The sequence below is a fragment of the Rousettus aegyptiacus genome, unplaced genomic scaffold, assembly GCF_014176215.1.
Source record: "Rousettus aegyptiacus isolate mRouAeg1 unplaced genomic scaffold, mRouAeg1.p scaffold_m13_p_4, whole genome shotgun sequence".
Taxonomy (NCBI): Eukaryota; Metazoa; Chordata; class Mammalia; order Chiroptera; family Pteropodidae; genus Rousettus; species Rousettus aegyptiacus.
In genome coordinates, this window is record NW_023416307.1 from 53,521,228 (window position 1) to 53,540,670 (window position 19,443).

Consider the following 19,443-nt stretch of genomic DNA (forward strand, 5'->3'; position numbering starts at 1 on the left):
GGCAAAGAACAACCCTGCAGGCATCCACTGATAATGTGAAATCACCCTTATTAATTTCTGAATGACATTGACAGGTGAAAGTGTTATAGGAACTGCACATGTTTCTGAGATTTTCTTTATCTAAGCTTATCGAAATTAATTAGGGAATTTCTATACCAAGTGTACAGCTAAAACGCAGATCATCTCTTTTTTTTTTTAATACAGTATTTCCAAGATTCTGAGAATTATATACTTGTCAGTTCATCATAGGTAGAGACTCATGAGAGAATCTCCTTATATCATTCAAAAATTTAACATTACTTTTCTAAAATGTGAATCACTAGACTCATTTAGCATCGTATTCCAGAGGAACTCGGTTACTAATTGGATTACCAATGAAATATACGAATGAAAAAGAAAATACACTGGAATTCAATCGATAATTGTTAAGATCTGCTAAAGTGGTTTAGATTATGCCAGGTTTACAAAATCAAGCTAATAGACATTACCTTTTCTGTCAAAAAATTCAATCAGAGCTGAACGCTCTTCAGGAAAACATTCAACTCTGATAACTTTTCCCCCTCCATGTTGAGGATTTTCAAAAAAACATTTCAGATTATAGTCATCGACACCAGGCGGCAGGTTTTCGACCCTGATTGTTTTTGTCTCCTCCAGAAGTCTTGGAGAAAGCTGAAGGTGTTCCACTGAATGGTGCGTGGCACAAACATCAACAAATTTCACGGGATCTACAAACCAAAATCAATCAATCAGAGAATTATGTTTATATTTTTACATTATACAGGAGAAACTGTCTGAATATTGAGATAAAGGATGGAGCTAGATGCGAGATTTTAATCCCTAAATGAGAACTGACATGCTAAAAACTTCCCGTCTCTGAACAACGATGCATACATGGATATCTCACCTGGATTACGCCACTGAGCTGTGTCCTTCCTTTGCTCACAACCCTCTCCAACCCTCCTTGACATTGCCACCTGAGTACTTTCTCTATAACACAAACATCCTCATTTCACTGCTTCCTCAATTCTTTCAATGGCTCTCCATTACCTGCAGGCATGAGTCCATACTCTTTGCTAGGCTTACAATGCCCTTGGCTATTTGACTCCAAACTAATTTCTAAATATCACCTCTGGTTATTCTTTGCCATTCATTTTATTTTCCATAATACCAAAAAAAAAAAAAAACCAAAAAACTAATCATGTTTTGAAAACCCACTCTCTTTTGCTTTCGTGTGTGTGTGTGTGTGCATATATATATATATATATATATATATATATATATATATATCTCATTTCTCTTTTGCTTTCGTGTGTGTGTGTGTGTGTGTGTGTGTGTGTGTGTGTGTGTATATCATTTCCTGTGCCTGAATACCCTTCTCCAATTTTTATCCTATACTTTCCTTCTTTAAGACTCAGCTCAATTATTTCTTTCAAATAAATAAATATTGATTGTGGGCCCACAATATACCAGGCACTGTGCTAGGAGCTGAGGATAGAGTGATGAATATAACAAATTCAGGAAGGAGGGTGTCTTAAAAGCAAACGAGTGGCCTATTGGCACTTAAACAAGGATACCCATGGTAGGTAGTCACAGACCTGAGTGTTGAAGGATGAAAAAGAGTTTAACCAGATAGATAAGGGAAGAAAATATTTCAGAGAGAACAGCAATGGCATGACACAACTTAGTGTATTTGGGACCTGATAGACTGGTACTACTGAAGCATATACTTCATAGACGGAGTAGGCAGGACAAAACCAAGCCACTTTGTTTGGGTTCCCTTCCTTCCCATTCTCTATGGTCTGCTGTTCACAGCTGAAGAAGGCAGCTTCTCCTCTTGCATCTTCATTATTCATTTACACATGGGTTTCCTCCCTTCCCCATACGAATTTCTCAAAGGCAAGAACCAAGAATTATTTATCTCTGTACCTACTGAACTAGACAAGTGCATACAGCAGGTGTCCAAGTTTTTGATCAATGAACAAAAGCAAGTCCATTTAGTTTTACCTTTATAAAAAGTAATCATAAATTTGAAATAAGAATATCTTCCTTAATTGAGTCCTTACCGTGTCTCAGGTACCATGAAATAATGAAACATTATTTCATTTAATCTTCACAGAAACTGTATCAGATAGGCATTACTATTTCCATTTTATAGGTGAGAAAAGTAAGGCACACAGAAGGTAGTAAATTGACCAACCTCAGATAATTAGTTTAATGGCAAATCTAGAATTTTGACTTCATGACCTGCATTCTTAATTAACCATTCCACCTCCATGGCAATGGTAAAGAGAGGGCCTCGAACTGAAAATTTTCCTTGTCTTTCTCGAACTGAAAATTTTCTTTGTCTTCCATCTCAGGGATCATTCACAGACTCCTCACATAGACCTCAAAGAGCACTCATTTTCTGCATCACATGCTCCTTGCATATGTGGATGACCATGAAAGTATTAAGGAAATACATGGTAAAGGGGATAAGAAAACAGGGTGCATAGAGGTGTGCTGCCTGGGTTCAAATCCAGTTCTTCCATTTATCTGCACCTCTGTCTCAAGTGTAAAATGAGGAATAATAATAATAATTGCAAAGGATTGCTGAAAGGAAGAAATTAATTAATACATAGAAAGAGCTTAGCATAGTACTTCATTTGCAGTAACACTATATGAGTGCTTGCTATTATTATTATTAACTTCAAGTTCAATATGGTAACATCAATATTTACTTCTCCCAATGAGGTGAAAACACTGATTCTTCTGCTCGAAATCACTTTAATAACCTTAGACTTTAGATTTCTATTTGGGTGTGTTGTCTCTGTCTCTGTCTCTTTGTCTCTGTCTCTCAGTCTCTTTGAACTGAGTAAAAATATCATCACTGTCTCTGTCTCTGTCTCTGTCTCTGTCTCTCTGTCTCTCTGTCTCTCTGTCTCTCTCTCTCTCACACACACACACACACACACGCACACACTCATACAATAACGTTTGATCTATTAAATATACCAGACTTTGGATTCAAAACAAATTTGCTTCTCTTTCAAATAAAAAAGGACCTATGTTAACTTGAAGTCTCTCTTATTAGCTATTAGAAAGACTCAGATTTTCAGAAACATTCTGAAAACATTAGTTGGGTGTCCCAAGTCCCAAAAGTGTGGTGCATAGCAGACTGGCAAATGAAGAATCACTTAATCTTACCAATATATTTTAGAAAGGTAACTACAGCAACATCAAAATCTCGTATTACTTCCACTTGAAAATCATCACTGGACAGGCCACTTATGTTCTCCACCAACAAGATTAACATGATATCTGTCACATTTGTGTTGAGATTTTCAAATACAACCAAAGAGGGAATATTTTCACATTCATTTGGGATATTTTCCATTTTTTCTGATCTTCTATTGAGAGAGGTTTTCTCATCCAGTTCTTTTGATGCATGTGATTTTAGGAATACAAAAGAGGCCAAGAAGTTATATTTACTACCATGGTCTTAGCAAAGTAAATTATTATAATACACTGCCCTCTTTCTTTCCCAATCTCTAGGCTAACTCAAATAAAATCAGATCTCAGAAGGATTTTTGCTTAAATTAATTAAAAATAAAATGTACCTTATTATTATTATAGTATTTTCAATTTGTTACACGGTTTCTGCTGACATATACTTCTATCACAGCACCATATTATAATAATTGAACTCAAGGAAGGGACATGTTTATGCATCTTTGTATTGCTGGCACATGGTATATACTTGAGGCTCAATAACCGTTTGCCAAATTGGAGATTTACTGCTTGGACCACTGCAGGAAAGCAAGAACAACTGATGTTTGGGCATCATCTAACACATTATGCTCTGAAAAGCAGTAAGTTCCTAACACTGAAGAGAAAAAAAATAAAAGTCACTTGCACTGAATGACTAAGGGATACAAATAGAAGGTAAAATGACCTAGAGAGCTGTAGGTATACATCAAACTCACTGAATAGCAATCATTCCAAACAGCCTGTTCCTCTCTAGTGTTGATTATACTGAGTCATTCATATGCATCAGGTCAGTCTCACTCTACACTTGTCCAGTGTAGTAAAGCATGATGGGTACAATATGAATTTTAGCCATTCTTGAAGCAACTATTCAATTGGGGGCCCAATTGTGTTCAAGGTACTGGATGTGTGGAGAGGGGTGCATACAAAAAACATTAGATAAGGAACTTACAAATTTTCTAATGGAGGTACTCAAGAAAAATGAGAAAGGGAACTGACATTTGTAAATGTTTATTATGGCACAGCAAAATGCCATGTGCTCCCCAAATCTACTTTGTTTTCTATCTGTGAAACATTTCCCAGACTTCCTACAATTCAATTCCTACAGTAGAGTTCATGTGGCTAATTAAATATGGGTGGAAGTGGCGAGTTCCACTTCCAAGCATGGCCAATACATGTCTCCTTCATATGGATCTCCATTCTCCCTTGCAGTGACCTTGGAGGCCACGTATCAGGATAAGAGTATCAAAAGATGGAAGGAGGCTGGGTTCCCGAATGACTGCGTGAAGCAGTCTTGACTCTCCCCACCACCTTAGATGTCAACTACACTGAACTTTGATCTGGGGATTGTTTGTTACAGCAGTTAGAGCACCTCGACAAGTCCTCTTGCCATATGCTGAATGTAGCTTCACGCATGTACATTCACGTCAAATAAAAAAAAATAGCTTAAAGATTCAATAATGACATAAACTAGCATTCAGTGAGACAGGCATGACAAACCAGAATGACTACTGGGCTAGGGGTGAGGCTATATGAGTTCAACCTCTGACTCCGCTATTCTTTAGTCATGTGACCTAGGACACATCACTTAATTATAAAATGATAGTATCGACCTAAGTGAATGGTAAGAGCCTTTCCAGGAATGTAGTTTTCTAATGCCATGACAATTAGAAGCTTCATCACGGGGAGACTTGGTTAACTGCCGAACAAAGAGCATCAGTGGTCAAGCCAGGATTTCAGAAAAGAGAGTTAAAGGTATTGGATTGGCTTGGAAAAGCTTTAGAGAAGAGGAGGAAGCTGAGTAGATCTTGAAGGGTATATAGAATTTAGATAGAAGAAAGTGGGGCAGAGTATTGTGAGCAGTAAAAATATATACACTGTCGTGATTGTGTTAACCTACTCAGGAGATGGAGACCTGAATGAGAGAAACCACTTAAGTGCAGAAGTGTTAAGAATTGGGTCAGAAAAGTCAGTTTCATCAAGAACACCATCTGGACTTTATCTTGCAGCTGGTGGTAAGGGTGAGTCTAGGAAGGTTTTTGTGAAAAGGATGACCAGATATCCAGCAACAGTACAAAGGACTGGTTAGATTTAAGGACAAGAACATCAGATACAGAAAAGACTAAGCAGGGTGTTCCTACCATGCTGGAGTTTTGAGGTAATAACAGGAACCTGAAGTGAGGAAGCAATGGATAAGGAAAACTTAAAAAAAAATTGACAAATCTCTGTGACTAATGTATGTGAAAGCTTAAAAAGGAAAGATGACTGAAATTTCTAGTAGGCAATGGGTAAACAGGTTATGCACTTCAGGAGAAATAAGGAAGTCAGAAGAGGGCACTTGTTCAGGGAGGCAGATGATACGGGTGGCTTCAGACATGTTGGTTCTAAAATATTTTCCAACAGGAAGGTCAGACACAAGGTTTATCCTTTAGAGGAAAGTCCAGCTGGAAATAAAAACTTGGAAAAACCAGAATTTCCTGACCACAAGTAACCAGTATTTCCTTGCTCTTACTCATCTCTCTTCTCCTGGTTCTTCCACTGGCTGGTTTCCACCTTTCATGCGCAGCCCAACTTGGCTAGGCCTAGAACTGGACATTGGCTTAAAGCTCACATCTCCTGATACTGGTATGTACTGCTCTGTCAACTGCCTGTCAAACTTTAACTTGAAGCTCTGGGTTTTAGCTATGGTACAGCATCCTTTGCTCTCCTTATTCCTGAGATATGAGACCTAGTAGGGAACCCCCTTCTATCCTCATTTTGCTCAGTTCTGAAAATTGTCTATACCACTCCAACTACTTTCAAGAGTCCTACCCTTAGAGCCATTGTCAGGACTCATTGTGGAGCAACTATTCAATAAAGGACCTGTTCTTCACCTCTTAAAAGGGCCAACTTAAGTAACTTGTTGAAGACAGGTTACCCATCTTCCTAGTTGGTTACTATCATTAGAGCCTGGGTCAGGTAGAAGGTAAGAATAGTTTAGTAAATGGGTCTAAAATTTCCAGGACAACGAAAAATCCATTGGTGGTGTGGAGCTGGATGGCTGTCCCTAAGAATACATACACTTGGAGTTTTAAGCAAATCTGAAGCAGTGCTAACAAATCAGTTAAGACAGAGTTAGGGTAAAAGCTATGAAACATAAGAAACGTAGACTTGATTAAGCTCTAGTTGCAGGAAACGGTACAGATACAAATATAAAACCGATTCCTGGTCTAAAATTGAACTTGAGGATACAGCACTTAAGGCATCTTCTAAGAAATAGATAAGAATTTAAGGAGTCACAAGAACATTGAGAGCTGAGTGAGCCAGTTCAACATCTGAAGAATGGTAAATATGAACTATTCTAAAGAGACCCCCTAAAAATCCCATCTCATAAGAATCATGAGCTTCTTAAGAAAACCATGCATACTAGATTCTACCGTTTAACAGGACATCCATGTTAGGTAAAAACTATCTATATTCATATCATTACCAGGCGTTTTACCAAGTAAAGGCAGTTCTCTTCCTAGTGCCAAAAATTTTTATTTTCGAAAACCAAAAATTGTAAAAATATAAACATGTTCTCAAGACAATTTCAGCTTTAGAGGACAACATTTACACATTTTTTGGAATTCCTTTTCCCTCAGATCTGGATATATATAGCACTTTGCCTCTCTTGTTCAGCCATTCAACACAGTTCATCATTTCCTTTCCTTTATAAGAGAATTACTTAGCCAGGAAAATTGGTCTCTTCTTTAGGAAATGTCAGGTGGTACTACAAGCCAACACCCAGACACCAGTTAAGTAGCGGAGTTCATAAAAGCTCCTAGATTTCAGGCTGTTTCCCTCAGCAGATGGGATGAGAAGAGCTGCACACCCAGCACACAGAAGTTTTCATCCAAAGGACCTACACCTTCCTGTTGTGGCTCCAGAGGACAGCACTTTCCACACCCAGTGCTCAGAAACTGACTTAGCCACACACAGCACCGACTGACACATAATGCCTCTGCTTTTTGATGGCAAGTTAAGCACAGGTGGGCTCTAAAGGTCAGTTTGTCACCGTCTTCTAGGCAAGTCTTTGCCCTCCCTCAATTACAGAGTGTCTCCCAGTCCCCACAGAGGTTGCTGTTCCCATCCTTTTGATCTGAGCCTTTATAGTACAGGAGCATTCCCAGTGTTTGCCTTCTGCAAAGCTCTCTGAGAGTATGTACATGATGCAGTCCAAGGCATCTCCAAGCTGAGCATTCTCTGCCTTGTGAAGTCAAGAAAATAAGGATGATGTCTACAAGTGCCATTTTTAATAAAAGCAAGACTGCCTGGTGAAGGCCAGTCATCTCAACTGAAATCTTACCTGGTTCTTTGGCATTTTCTTTGGTCTTAGATTCCTGAAATCCAAAAAATACAGTAGCATTAATAATTTACTAATAAATTCTTTACATTAAGAAAATGTGCCTGAGACCAGCTTTGAGATGTAGGGTCAACAGAAACTATAATGAAAAGCTCTGGCAACGATGCTGTTGAATGAACTTCATGTGCAGTGGCACAAAAACCGTTGATAAAAGTGACTCGCCGATAACAGAAACTCCAATGAACACCAAGTGTCTGGGGTATGGGCTAAGACCTACACGTTTTTCTCATTTAACATTTATTGAGTGTTTCCTGTGAATAATCCCTTGCCATCTGCTTTACAGAGGACGCCTCATCTAATTCTCGCAGCAATCCAACAATCGAATGAGATAGATGCTATTACCATGCCATTTTATACCAAGGAAATATTTAGCACATGCAATATGGATCACCGTCCCCACAAAACGATGTAGAAATAAAACAAGTACAGCAAGTTGCAGGTTAAGAGCACCCAGGATAAACAGACCTCAAAACATCCTTATTATAATTCCCAAATCCTGACTTTTGCAAGTGTCTAACTCAAACTAAACTGCCGCCTACTGTTCCATACCTACTCTACCACCATTCTCACTTCCTCCACATCTGTAAGTGGCGTTTCTCACTCCTGACCGATTGTACTTCTCACTCCACTAGGTGTTCTTCATTGTGCTTCCCATCCACACACCTTGAGAAAACACCCTACTTCCCTTTTACTCACTCCGTTACTTACTTTTCTTGGACTTTCCCCCTCAGAGGCATCCTGAACATGATCTGGGGCCGTGGGCAACCAGACAGTTAACTTGAATGTTCCTTTTCCTGGTAATACTAACTCGTGGTTCTGTCTCTCCAGAACTTTCTGCAGAACTGAAATAAATAAATAAATAAATAAATAAATAAATAAATAAATAAATAAATAAATAAATGTGTGTGTGCGTGTGTGTGTGTGTGTATAAAATAGCCATCCGTTAAGAAATCTTTATTCACAAAAATTATTCCATGATTTCCATAGGCTTTGTCATCATCAATCAATAGCTTGGTCGGTTTCCCAAGAAACTTGTATGGCAAAAAGAGGAAATGTTTGACAAGCAGAATTGGATTTGTATTCTATCTTTAAACTTATTTTATCTTAAGCATGTTCAAAAACCTCCGTCTTCTTGTATATTAATAAGTAATTAATGAAGACTATCCTATGTAGGTGTTAAGTGAATGATATAGAAGAATTTATACAGCACCTGATGCTCAGTGGGCACTCAGAAAAGAAGCAATATTTATTCTACAGTAAAGGGAAGGAATTAAAGCATCCCTCATGGTGAGCCGGTGAAGACTGGGTGCTGGGGCATAACATAATAAAAGCCATCTTTTAGGAAGGTAACATAGGTGACCAGGAGCAGAAGGGTCAGGAACCTAGTTTAAAAAAATTATTAAAGAAATTGTTTCAATCAATTCTTTAATCTGTGAAGAGAAGGGATTCACATTCATTAGTAAAAGGAGTAGACAAGAAGGGATGGGAGAGGTTTTTTAAAAAAATTAACATATCAGGCTGTTGGGCAGTAGTGAAAAAACAAACAGTGGGCACAAGTGTTCAAAAAACTGGATTCAAATTCCAACTCTGCCATGAATGAAATGAGTGATATTCAGGAAATATCTTCTCTTAAGTCTCTTTCCTCACTCAGTGTCTGTGAATGAGTTTTATAGCCACCACAAAAGCTATGGAAATTACGTTATAATATAAGAAAGTCCAGCCAGTAGGGAAAGGGGAAACAAGAACAACTGAGAATGTGTGAGTTTAGACAAGTAGGCGTGCTCAGGAAGCGTGAAGGGAACCTTTGAAAGTGCTGTACTGTTCACAGGCAGCTCTGCCATAGTGTATCTGATAATGTTGGCCTGATGAGGCCAAGGACATAGGTAGCAATACTTCAAAAAAAGGAGCTTGAATAGCTTTTCCATCTATGAAGGGGTGGGGGAAGTGAGGTCTCATCTAGATGCCAACTTGATGAAACAGACCTCGGAAACAATATGAGAAGAAATGACAGACTCTTTATTTCACCTTTTATGGCAGGGCAGATATTTTCACATGTACTCCTAAGGGGCTGCCTTAAGCTAAAGCGAGGACAGGATAAGACCCCTGAAGCCAGAGAGGAAGCCAAGTTTTGTAAGCCAAGTTGTCCAGACTCGTGGACTTCTGTGATGAATTCCTTTTATTAGTCTCCAGACTTCCATAGAATCCTATCCAGGTATATAAGTGTGCCAGTCTGTTCTGCGTGCAATATGTATAGGTATCACTGCTTCGAGAAAGCAGAAGGTAGCAATGTCAGTAAGTGCTCCCCAACAAGAAGACCGTGAATCTGGCAGGAAAAAGAGGGTCCACTCCGATGTCCAGCCACCCTGACCCATGTGGACCATCTCCCATCTGCACCAACCTCAGACCAGCCACATTTACTTTTATCTAAAGAGAAGATGAGATCCCTTACCTCAAAGAGGCAGACAATAAACAGGAGCCAAATTATGACCAGAAAGGACGTAAATGTACACATCAGGAATGGGGTTTAAAATCTTCTGAGTCAGTTTATACTAAACTTTGCAGAAATTTGATAAACTGTATAAAAGTAAAATACAGCTTCTAAATAGTTCCTGTATGCTATACAGTAATATCTACAGAGAAATCCTGATGGGCTTGTTCTTATCACAGGAATTATATGACTAAATCGTGTTTCATTATGGCCTGTACCTGCTGAAGCCACTTTCTGGTGTGGAGAGAGAGGGTATTTCTGCAGGAGAACTCCTGCCCTAGGACTGCTAAGGCGGGTCATTCATTGTTAGCAAACTTCTGACAACTCACTGAGAAAGTGGTTGTTTTTGTAGGAAACTGAAACTGAATAGGGACTTTCCACTCCTGCAAGAACTTTGACCATAAAAGGTCTTGAGCTGCACTAAGTTTGAGATGTACTTGCTGAGGGTAACACGAAGGGTCCATTGGAGCAGCCTGGGGGTTGGGGAAGGGGTTCATGGGCTGGGAGACGTGAAGGAAGAAGCCTGGCAGGAGACTGTTCTGCTTTGAGGGCTAGAACAGAATCGTGTTATTATCACAACGTTACATATTGTGCTGGTTGTATTTTTATGCTCTTTGTATTTTCTATAATTGCTTGCCTTTTTGTTCATTCAGGGTCATCAATAAACAACAGGGATTCCCAAACATCAGCACACCAGGGCCACCTGGGGTGCTGGTTCAACGAGCAGATTCCCACCCAGCCACACTCAGGGCTGCTGAGTATATGTGACAATCTGAGGCTGTGTCTGTTTAATCTGCTATGAGTCAGGATGCAGGGGGTTTGTGGCCCCAATTTGCGAACTACTCCTAAGGATAATGGGATGCTGAAGAAGAAAGACGGGTCCCTAAGTGCCAGGCCCATGCTGATGTTAACAGTTGGAATTAAAGTAGTAACATCCCTTGAGGGAATCACTTAATACTGCACAGCTTCCCTTCTCGGCATTCCTTGGAGAGATTAATCCTTAGAAAACTTTGTTTTTATAAAGACTCTGAGCCAAGCAAGTCTCCTGTTCCGGTCCGCATCGCTTCCTTCACATTTATCTGTGCACCCCTCTCCTCTCTGGGTTTCATCTTTCCTTTCTAGATCCACGCCTAGAGCACCTCAATTGCTCTCAGGGCCTTGGAGGCCTCCTTGCTTCCCCTCTGGCCCAAATGCTTCTCCGAATCCATAGACAGGCAGGATCATGGGCGGTCTACATCCTTTCCTGTGAGATTCCAGTGGAGAAAGTGCACGCTCTGGGAGCAGCAGGTCTCCCAGCACAGAGCCCGGTGGGTGTTTTAAGCAAGCAGATGTTTGGCGGGTATTTGTCCTCCCCCTTTCTTAAATGGCAACAACAAGCTGGACAAGGGGAAAACCCCCTTGTTCAACTAACTGGCTGTGGGAAGGGAAATTCCCTCTTGAAACTTGAAAACTCCCAAACACATTCAATCTAGTCTGAGGACAACCTTGAAACTGAGGGAAGAGGTACCAGCGGACTTCAAAACTGTGTGTGGATCAACAGCACGCTGCCTTCCCCCTCCAACAACTCTTCCATGCAGACGATGTGATTTTAGGTAGTGTCTCTGCTCAGCTCCCAGGTGACCCCAGAGCCATTGGGAATCTCTATGACTCCCGGGAAAATCCCCACGATTCTTTATATTGTTTAACCCCGATCCTTCACCACCTAAAAATTAACAGAAATAAAAGGGGTTTTCCCCCTCCCTCCATCTCAAATGGAGCATTGGCCATTCCCATAGGACCAGTTACCAAACCCAGAACAGTACACAAATGGGGATATCTTCTATCCCCACCCCGACTTTAATTGCAAAAGGACCCACTTGCCCTCACTTAGAACACTGCATGAATCTCTTTAAAAGTCTCATTTTCATAGTCTCTCCTGACAGAAATCAATGTACTTATTTTCAATCAAATGTATCTCCCCAAAGTAATTTGGACATGTTTCTCTCCTAACTACCTCTGGGGTAAAGTTCAAACTTCTTATTAAGTCACACAACACCCTCTATCATCTCAATTCAACTTTCTTCCTTACCGCGTCACACACACAAAAAAAGGAGGTTTCAGAACAGAAAGCCTACAAATTTTAAAATATAAGAGACCCCCGTTGTAACCTTATAACTTTCCGAGGCCCACATGTTCTAGATCACCAGCTAGTCAAGCCACCCTGCCAGGGCCCTGAAGATGCCTTGTGCTCTCCTGCCCCCAGCACTTACTCATGCCGCATACCCGCACCTGAAGAGCCCTCCCGGGGATCTCACCTCTAGGTACGGAATTCACCATCAGGAGTCAGGATGTGACTGTTCCTGGAAACTTTCTCTTCCCCTAAAATCGTGTTCTCATAAACCTTTAGAGCTCTAAAACTGCTCCTTTTTCGGGTAGAAGACAAAAATGGAATGGCAACTCTGCCATTAACAACTACGCAGCCTTGTCAACAGGTGAGTAACCTGCTATCCTATCGGTCAGCGCCTTTCGTTCCGCTACCTGCAGGCAGCACCTGAGAGGGCTCGCAAGCTCAGTGCGGGGTCGGGGGCGGGGCGGGGGGACCGCGACCCTCCGCCTGCTCCCCCCTGCCCCGCACTCTGTCTCCATTCTGCAACACCCCCCTTCTCCCCACAGATGCTGCTGCTGGGGCCGCGTGCCCCAGTTTCAAGTGTCCCCCGGGGAAAAAGCCGGCTTGTCCCCTCTCCCTGCCGCCCCGGGCGCCCCTCACCGTTCTCCCGGAAGAGCACGAGGAAACGGGCCGGGTGCCCGGGCTCCTGGCGAACCTCGCACTCCCCGCCTCCCGATCTCTTCGGGCTCTGGAAGTACATCTGCAACTTGGCGCTCAAGTTCTTCGGGGGGTCGGAGCCCCAGGACGCCTCGACCCGCAGCGGGAAGAAGCCGGGCGCAGCCATCCTCAGCTCTGCTCGTCCCGCCTGGACTGCCAGTTCCTCCGCAAATCGGGGCTCTTTACTTTGATTCTTTCGCTTTCGTTTCCTGGAAAACTCCTCCCTGCCACTAATTTCTACCTTTGACTGTAAACAGCAGGCCAGGGTTATATTAGTCCACCCCTAATCTTCCCCATCATCCGAGCCCATAGCGAAGGCTCGCCATCCCCACTCCAGACATCTGGCCTCTCGTCCCTTTGTGTGCACCGGTTCCTTACTAAGCTCAGGACTTACGTGCCATTCACACAGCCACAGGTGAAATCAGCACCTTTGGGTACCAAGACCTCGCAAAAGGACAAGGTTTTATTTTTGCCACTGGGCGACATTTTACAAGAAAATATAAAGGCTCATCAAACTGTCTTTAGACTGCTTGGGGCCCATTTGGGAACTTCTTTCAACAATCCGTTAATTGTCAGAATTTTACCTTGCTTTCCTTCTTTTGCAGTTTGTCCCCTGATATGTTAGTATTATATGTCTAGATATATGGGGTGGGGTGGGGTGGGGAACAGTACATTCAGTTTTTTACGGACTGTTTACTAGGTGCCATGCACTGGGGATGGATACAACAGACACAGTTCCTGCCCTCCCTGAGCTCAGGAAGCTGTGGGACACAGATGAGTTATGACACACTGGAATAAGAGCTCTGGGAAGGAGTATACAGGTGCTTCTGAAACGAATTAGGAGGAGCTCAAGGAGGGTTTATAGGGAGGTGGCATGCCACCTGAAGCCTAAGGATGATGGGGGATAACCTTGGAGACCTGAGAGGAGGAGAGTCTGCAATGTGGTTTACTTGTGCAGAATCACTCTGGCTGTTGTGTGGTAGCTAGAAGAGAGGTAGGGAGATTGCCAGGTGGCTGCTGTAGTGTCCCAAGAGAGAGATGAGGGTGGCGAGACCAGGGTGCTGGCAGAAGAGGACCGAGAGAGAGTGGGATTCCAAACCAATAGTGAAGGCACAACTGCCGGACTTGCTGAAGGATGTGGGAAGCCAGAGAAGATGCTCAGAGATGACTCCATGGTCATCCACAGATGGCCTGAGCAGCAGGCCACATAATAGTGACATTCACCAGATGGGAGCACCAAAGAGAAGCCAGGAATGTAGGAGAGAGGCTAGGAATTTGTGTATCCTTGACCCATAATGACAGAGTATTTCCAGTGAGAAGAAGAGATTATCAGTCTAACACCGCTAAAACATCAGGAGAGAGAAGTATCTCTTGGACTGCTGGGGGACCTGGCATTGTCTCCTAGTGAGGGGGCATGAGATGGCGAAGGACGGAAGACCGAAAGAAAGGGAAGGAAGTGGAGGCAGCGAGCACAGCCAGCTCTTTGCAGAAGTGTGACTGTGAAGGGGAAGAAAGATTTAGGCAGCAGCTTATTGGATTATAGGATCAGACAGTTGTTATGCTTCTTTTCTGGCCTTTTAAATATTTTGAGAAAGAAGAGTCTTAGGCATGTTTAAATCCTGATAGAAAGAAGTGAAGGGAAGGTTGAAGACACAGGTTGTGGGAGAAGGTGGAGGAGATCCTAGAGGCATTAACCTTAGGAGGGGGACACTTTTCCCACTGCACCAGGAACAAGGCAGAGATGGAGCACATGTGTGGTAATTCTGAGTGACTTGATGAGAGGGTATGGAGTTCTCCACCGACGGACTCTGTTTTCTCTGTGAAGGAGGTGGTCAGGTCTCTTAGACTCTGCCCAAATTAGAGCTGCCTACCCCTGCAGAGCTGGACCTTACATGTTGTCTGTTAATGACAATGACACTAAATTTAAGGATGACTCAAACCAGAGATGGGCCAAAGAGTTCAGTGGGCTTTCATTTCTGATCCATAATGATGCTGAACAGTGTTCAGATGCTTTCTCCTGTCTCCAGTTTTCTACCTGCAGGTGGCGCTCATCCTTCAGTCCAAACTACCTTGATCCCTGGTCAAGAAAGTGGGGAGGACACAGAGGGCCAGTCATAGCTCTCAGCCACACCACCATAGTGACTGTTTCCCCAAAAGGTATCTCACCCCAAAACACAGCTAAAATCAGCATCCGTCTCTCCCCAGAGTTTGAGAATCCAGAACTGGGCAAACAGTTTATCTTTTTCCTCACATCATCATTTTACAAGAAATAAAATTGGTAAAATGGAAGCCCTTATTTATAAAAGTCTTAGCTGACCATTTCTGTTTTTCTTTTAAGGATTTATTTAATGACCAGCAATGTGCCTTGCCACTCAAGGTCTGGAAGAAAGCTATCAGAGGATCAGGATGGCAGGTCTTGAAAGCCAAGGAAAGAAAGTTCTACAGGAAGCAAATTGTGGACCATCATCAGCCCCCGAAGTACTTTGTCTTCTAAGTTGTTTTGATCCTATTCATTGTTGAACATGTACCCTCCCCTCTCCCACCGTGTGCTTATTCTCTCTCAATTCTCTGTCTCCAATGGGTGTCTCCCTCCTTTAACTTATTTTCTTCTAAGGAAGCAAGTGTCCTCCCAGGGCCTGGGGATGGTGGCTCTTCAACATAGAAGCGGCCATGTTCACATGCCTTTTTCTAGGCTCTCTTGCCTCCTCATACGCAAGATCACAGCTGATCTTAATATAACACCCACATCTGTGTTTTGGGGGCTCAATTCCCTTTCTCTGTTTCTTCTAAATTTCCCCTTTTGGGTTCCCAAGAAAATTCTATGCAATCTTCTAGCATCGGGCTTCTTTCGGCTTCTTACGAGATTTTCTACAAACTTCTTTACACAATCTCCACATTTCTCCCATTGTAGTACACATTTAGGGAAAGGCTGGCTTTTCCCAGTAGTCTAGCCAGTTGTGAGCATCTTTTTCCCACCTCTCTATCTCAATTTGCCCCTGAAACTCCGGCTCGCCCCTCAAAAATAGGATATGACTTCCTAAGGAGTGGGGCAAGGCACCCACCCTCTCTGTTACCACTCCAAGTTCAGTCCTCAGAGGGAGTCACCTGATGAATACACCCTTGTCCCATGTGCCCGAGTCCCTTTCGAGAGCTTCATCTTCAAACCTCCACAGGGAAAAGTCTCTAATACCTCTCATTCTGCTGGTACTGCAATCCCTAATGGTACATTTTCCCAAATAGGAGTCATTTAGGTTTACTAATACTACCATCGGGTGGGAAGTAGAGTCCAGAACAGACTAGATCTTTCCAGGTGTGCATCAGATGAAGAGTAAAGCAGAGTATAGATCCTTCCTGGTCATCCAATAGGTAACCATTAAATCAGACACATATGCGTATGTCTCAAGACAAGTACTAACTCTCAGCGTACAATCTAGACAATATTAAAAAAGAAGAACATACAATATTTCATTTTCCCACTATGCCCTGTATAATCTCCACTGTGATATGCTATTAAATAGTGAACAACCACCTTTTTAGAATTAAAAGTTTTCATATATATCTTTGTTCATTATAAATTTTATGAACATAAAGAACATAATTGACAAATAATCAACTACACAATACTCTTTATTGTAAATTTCATATAGTCAATTGATTCTCACAACATGTTTCCAAGATTTTTGCCCAATTCACGTTCGTAGCCACTATGGTTGCAACTACTAACCGAATGTCAATCTGACAGAAATGATCATTGATAGTTTTGTTTACATTAATAAGTGAGATGAAAATGAGACAATTAAGACATATGTCAGAACTTCTGTTATTTGTCAGTGATATGAGCTCTTCTGCTGAATTAGAAATTGGTTTTCATATACAGGAAGAATATTTCTGCAATTGTTTGTGCGCTTTACAATGTAATGGCTACAGACATGACACACTTTTAAATTTAATCTGCCTTATTAACATATTGTCCATCACTTTCTTAAGTCTAGACAATCAACAGAACACTAAATCAAGCCCTGATTTGTAGTGTTTTGCCAGTTTCATGGTGTAAATATTCCCACCTTGGGGGATATTAAGTTCCCAATGTGATATCACTGAATGCAGACCTGTAGCACACCTTACATAATACTCCTTCCAAACAAATACAATAAACATCAATAACTCAAGAGTATAGATAATAGCAAAATGTAGTAATTGGAAGTGATGAATTTTCATTATTTATTTTTTAAAAATATAATCTTATTGTAGATACATTATTTATATAATGTAATTCTAGATAATGGCGATTAATAACTGGCTTACAAAATTTCTGAAAATTTAACAACCATCTCTGGCGAGCTAGTGTGAGCCGGCTCCAGCATAATCTATACTCTTCCATCAACAGAGGTAGTATTATCTGATAGAGCAGTCAGTACACTCCCCTACACACCTTAGTGCAATTGTTGCACTAATATTCTCCCAGTCGAATAGGTTTTAAAGTTTATTGCTTTCCTTCATTCCTACAGCCAATTAGTCACCAAGACAAACATTCATTGATCTATTCATTACTTAGGAGAAATCTATCCTGAAGTAAATGTCCTTGAAAATCATAAACAAGGATGAAAGTAGTAAAACAAACAAACAAACCCTAAAGTGTGATAATTAATAGTCATGAAAAACATGAGAAAATTAATATTAACTCCATTTTACTGAGGAAATTGAGGCACAAAATGGTTAAATATCTTGCCCAAGGTCACACAGCTAGTGAATGGTCAAGATGGGTTACAAACCCAGGCATTCTTGCTCTAGATCTCAACGCTAACACTATGCTATAGGTGCATAGTGAGGCTCTGCTCAGGTCCCTTCTTCAGGGTAATAAACCCAATCCCCAGCTTCTGGATCTGTTGACAGGTCACAGCAGTGTCCCTCACTGGCTTTGCCTTTGCCTCATATTTTCTGCCTACAGTTTCCTCATGGCAAAGAATATTTCTGTCTCCTACATTTGAATCCAGGTCCACCTCCAGACTGGGTTAATTATATCATATTTTGGTAGTCCAAATAACAAACCCGCAGTAGTGAGGGTGTGGGCAAATAGAGTCTCTCATATGTGGTGGGAGATTTAATTTCTCTTTGGACAGTAGTCCCCCTTTTCCTTTGGGGATATTTTTCGAGACCTCCCAGTGGATGCCTGAAACTGCAGACAGTACAGAACCCTATATATACTGTATTTTTCCTATATATACATACCCAAGATAAAGTCTAATTTATAAACTAGGTACAATAAGAGATTAACAATAATAACTAATAATAAAATAGAATAATTATAATATGCTGTAATAAAGGTTATGTGAATGTGGTCTCTCTGTCTCAAAGTATCTTATTGCACTGTACTCACCCTTCTTCTTGTGATGAGATGAGATGATAAAATACATGCGTGACGAGATCCAGTGAGGTGAATGATGTAGGCATTGTGATGTAGCTCTAGCCTACTATCAACCTCCCGATGATACATCAGGAGGGAAATTATCTGCTTCTGGTGATTCTGGTGATCATTATGATGGTGTCATTGGTCGAGCACAGGTAACTGAAATTTACTTTGGAAAGAAAAACCATGGATAAAGGGGAACTACAGTAATTTTACCACTTGTTTACTTATCTTTTTTTTTTTTTACCTGCTTTTGCTTAATTTAAGGTTGTGTTAAGGTTCATAATTTTTATGTCATCCAAGTAAATCGTTTCTTTTTGTCATTAGCTGGTACTACTCCTTCTCCTTTATTAATTAGGGTCTTAAAGTTCACTTTGTCTTATATTAATATTGCTATAAGCACTTTAGTTTGATTAGTGCTTGCTAAAGGTGACAGACACTTTGAGGAAATTGGTTACTTATTCAAAGGCAGTCTCTCTTTCCTTGTTAGGAGAACTTCAGTTTTGTTTAGATCTGAGCAGCAAAAGTGCTTAGGTGCCCTTTCAGATCCCTTCTTGACTCCTGGCCGGGCTATGCCAGTTTTAGTCATCTCATTCTCTTCAGGTGGGATTGGTTAAAGGATGGCCATGTGATACAGTTCTAGGCAAAGAAATATAAAAGGAAATCTGCCATCTGCTCCTAGAAAATACTTTCTTCCTCCATAAACAGAGACATTTAGGGAGAAATCCTTTCTCCCTCCCTTTCTGAGGAATGTTATCAAGTTAGATGTGATGATGATAGAGACTGCAGCCATTTTGTAACCATGAAGGCCAATATCTAAGAAACAGTAGAATGGCAGCCTGGAAAGAGAGATAGAGCCTGGGTCCTCGACATCACCATTGAGCTGTGTAACCAGTCCTAGAACCACCTATCTCCAGATTTCTTATTAAGCAAGTCAGTGTGTTTTGTTGTTTAAGCCTCTTAGCTAGGCATTCATTTGCCTACAGCTGAAAGCATTCTATATAACATACATGAATACCTTTTTCATCACTTTATTGTCTAACATGTTCTATGACTTTAGTTATGTTACTTGTTAATAAAATATGGCTAGATTATTTTTAGTATAATTTCTTTTGATG

General features: G+C 41.2%; 1 protein-coding gene across 3 annotated transcripts in view; it reads right to left on the reverse strand.

Annotated features, from left to right (window-relative positions):
• PARP14 (poly(ADP-ribose) polymerase family member 14) overlaps positions 1–13,105 on the reverse strand; it is a 101,489-nt gene extending 88,384 nt beyond the window's left edge. The window contains exons 1-5 of one of the 3 annotated variants that reach the window (XM_036219794.1): positions 12,862–13,105; positions 8,336–8,469; positions 7,571–7,604; positions 3,184–3,426; positions 489–725 (exon numbers count right to left, since the gene is read on the reverse strand). In XM_036219794.1, the coding sequence (XP_036075687.1) occupies positions 489–725; positions 3,184–3,426; positions 7,571–7,604; positions 8,336–8,469; positions 12,862–13,045 (832 nt within the window). In that variant the 5' untranslated portion in view covers positions 13,046–13,105. The remainder of the gene's footprint in view (positions 1–488; positions 726–3,183; positions 3,427–7,570; positions 7,605–8,335; positions 8,470–12,861) is intronic. The other 2 variants (XM_036219793.1, XM_036219795.1) reach the window with 2 other exon arrangements.
• Positions 13,106–19,443: the final 6,338 nt, after the last annotated feature.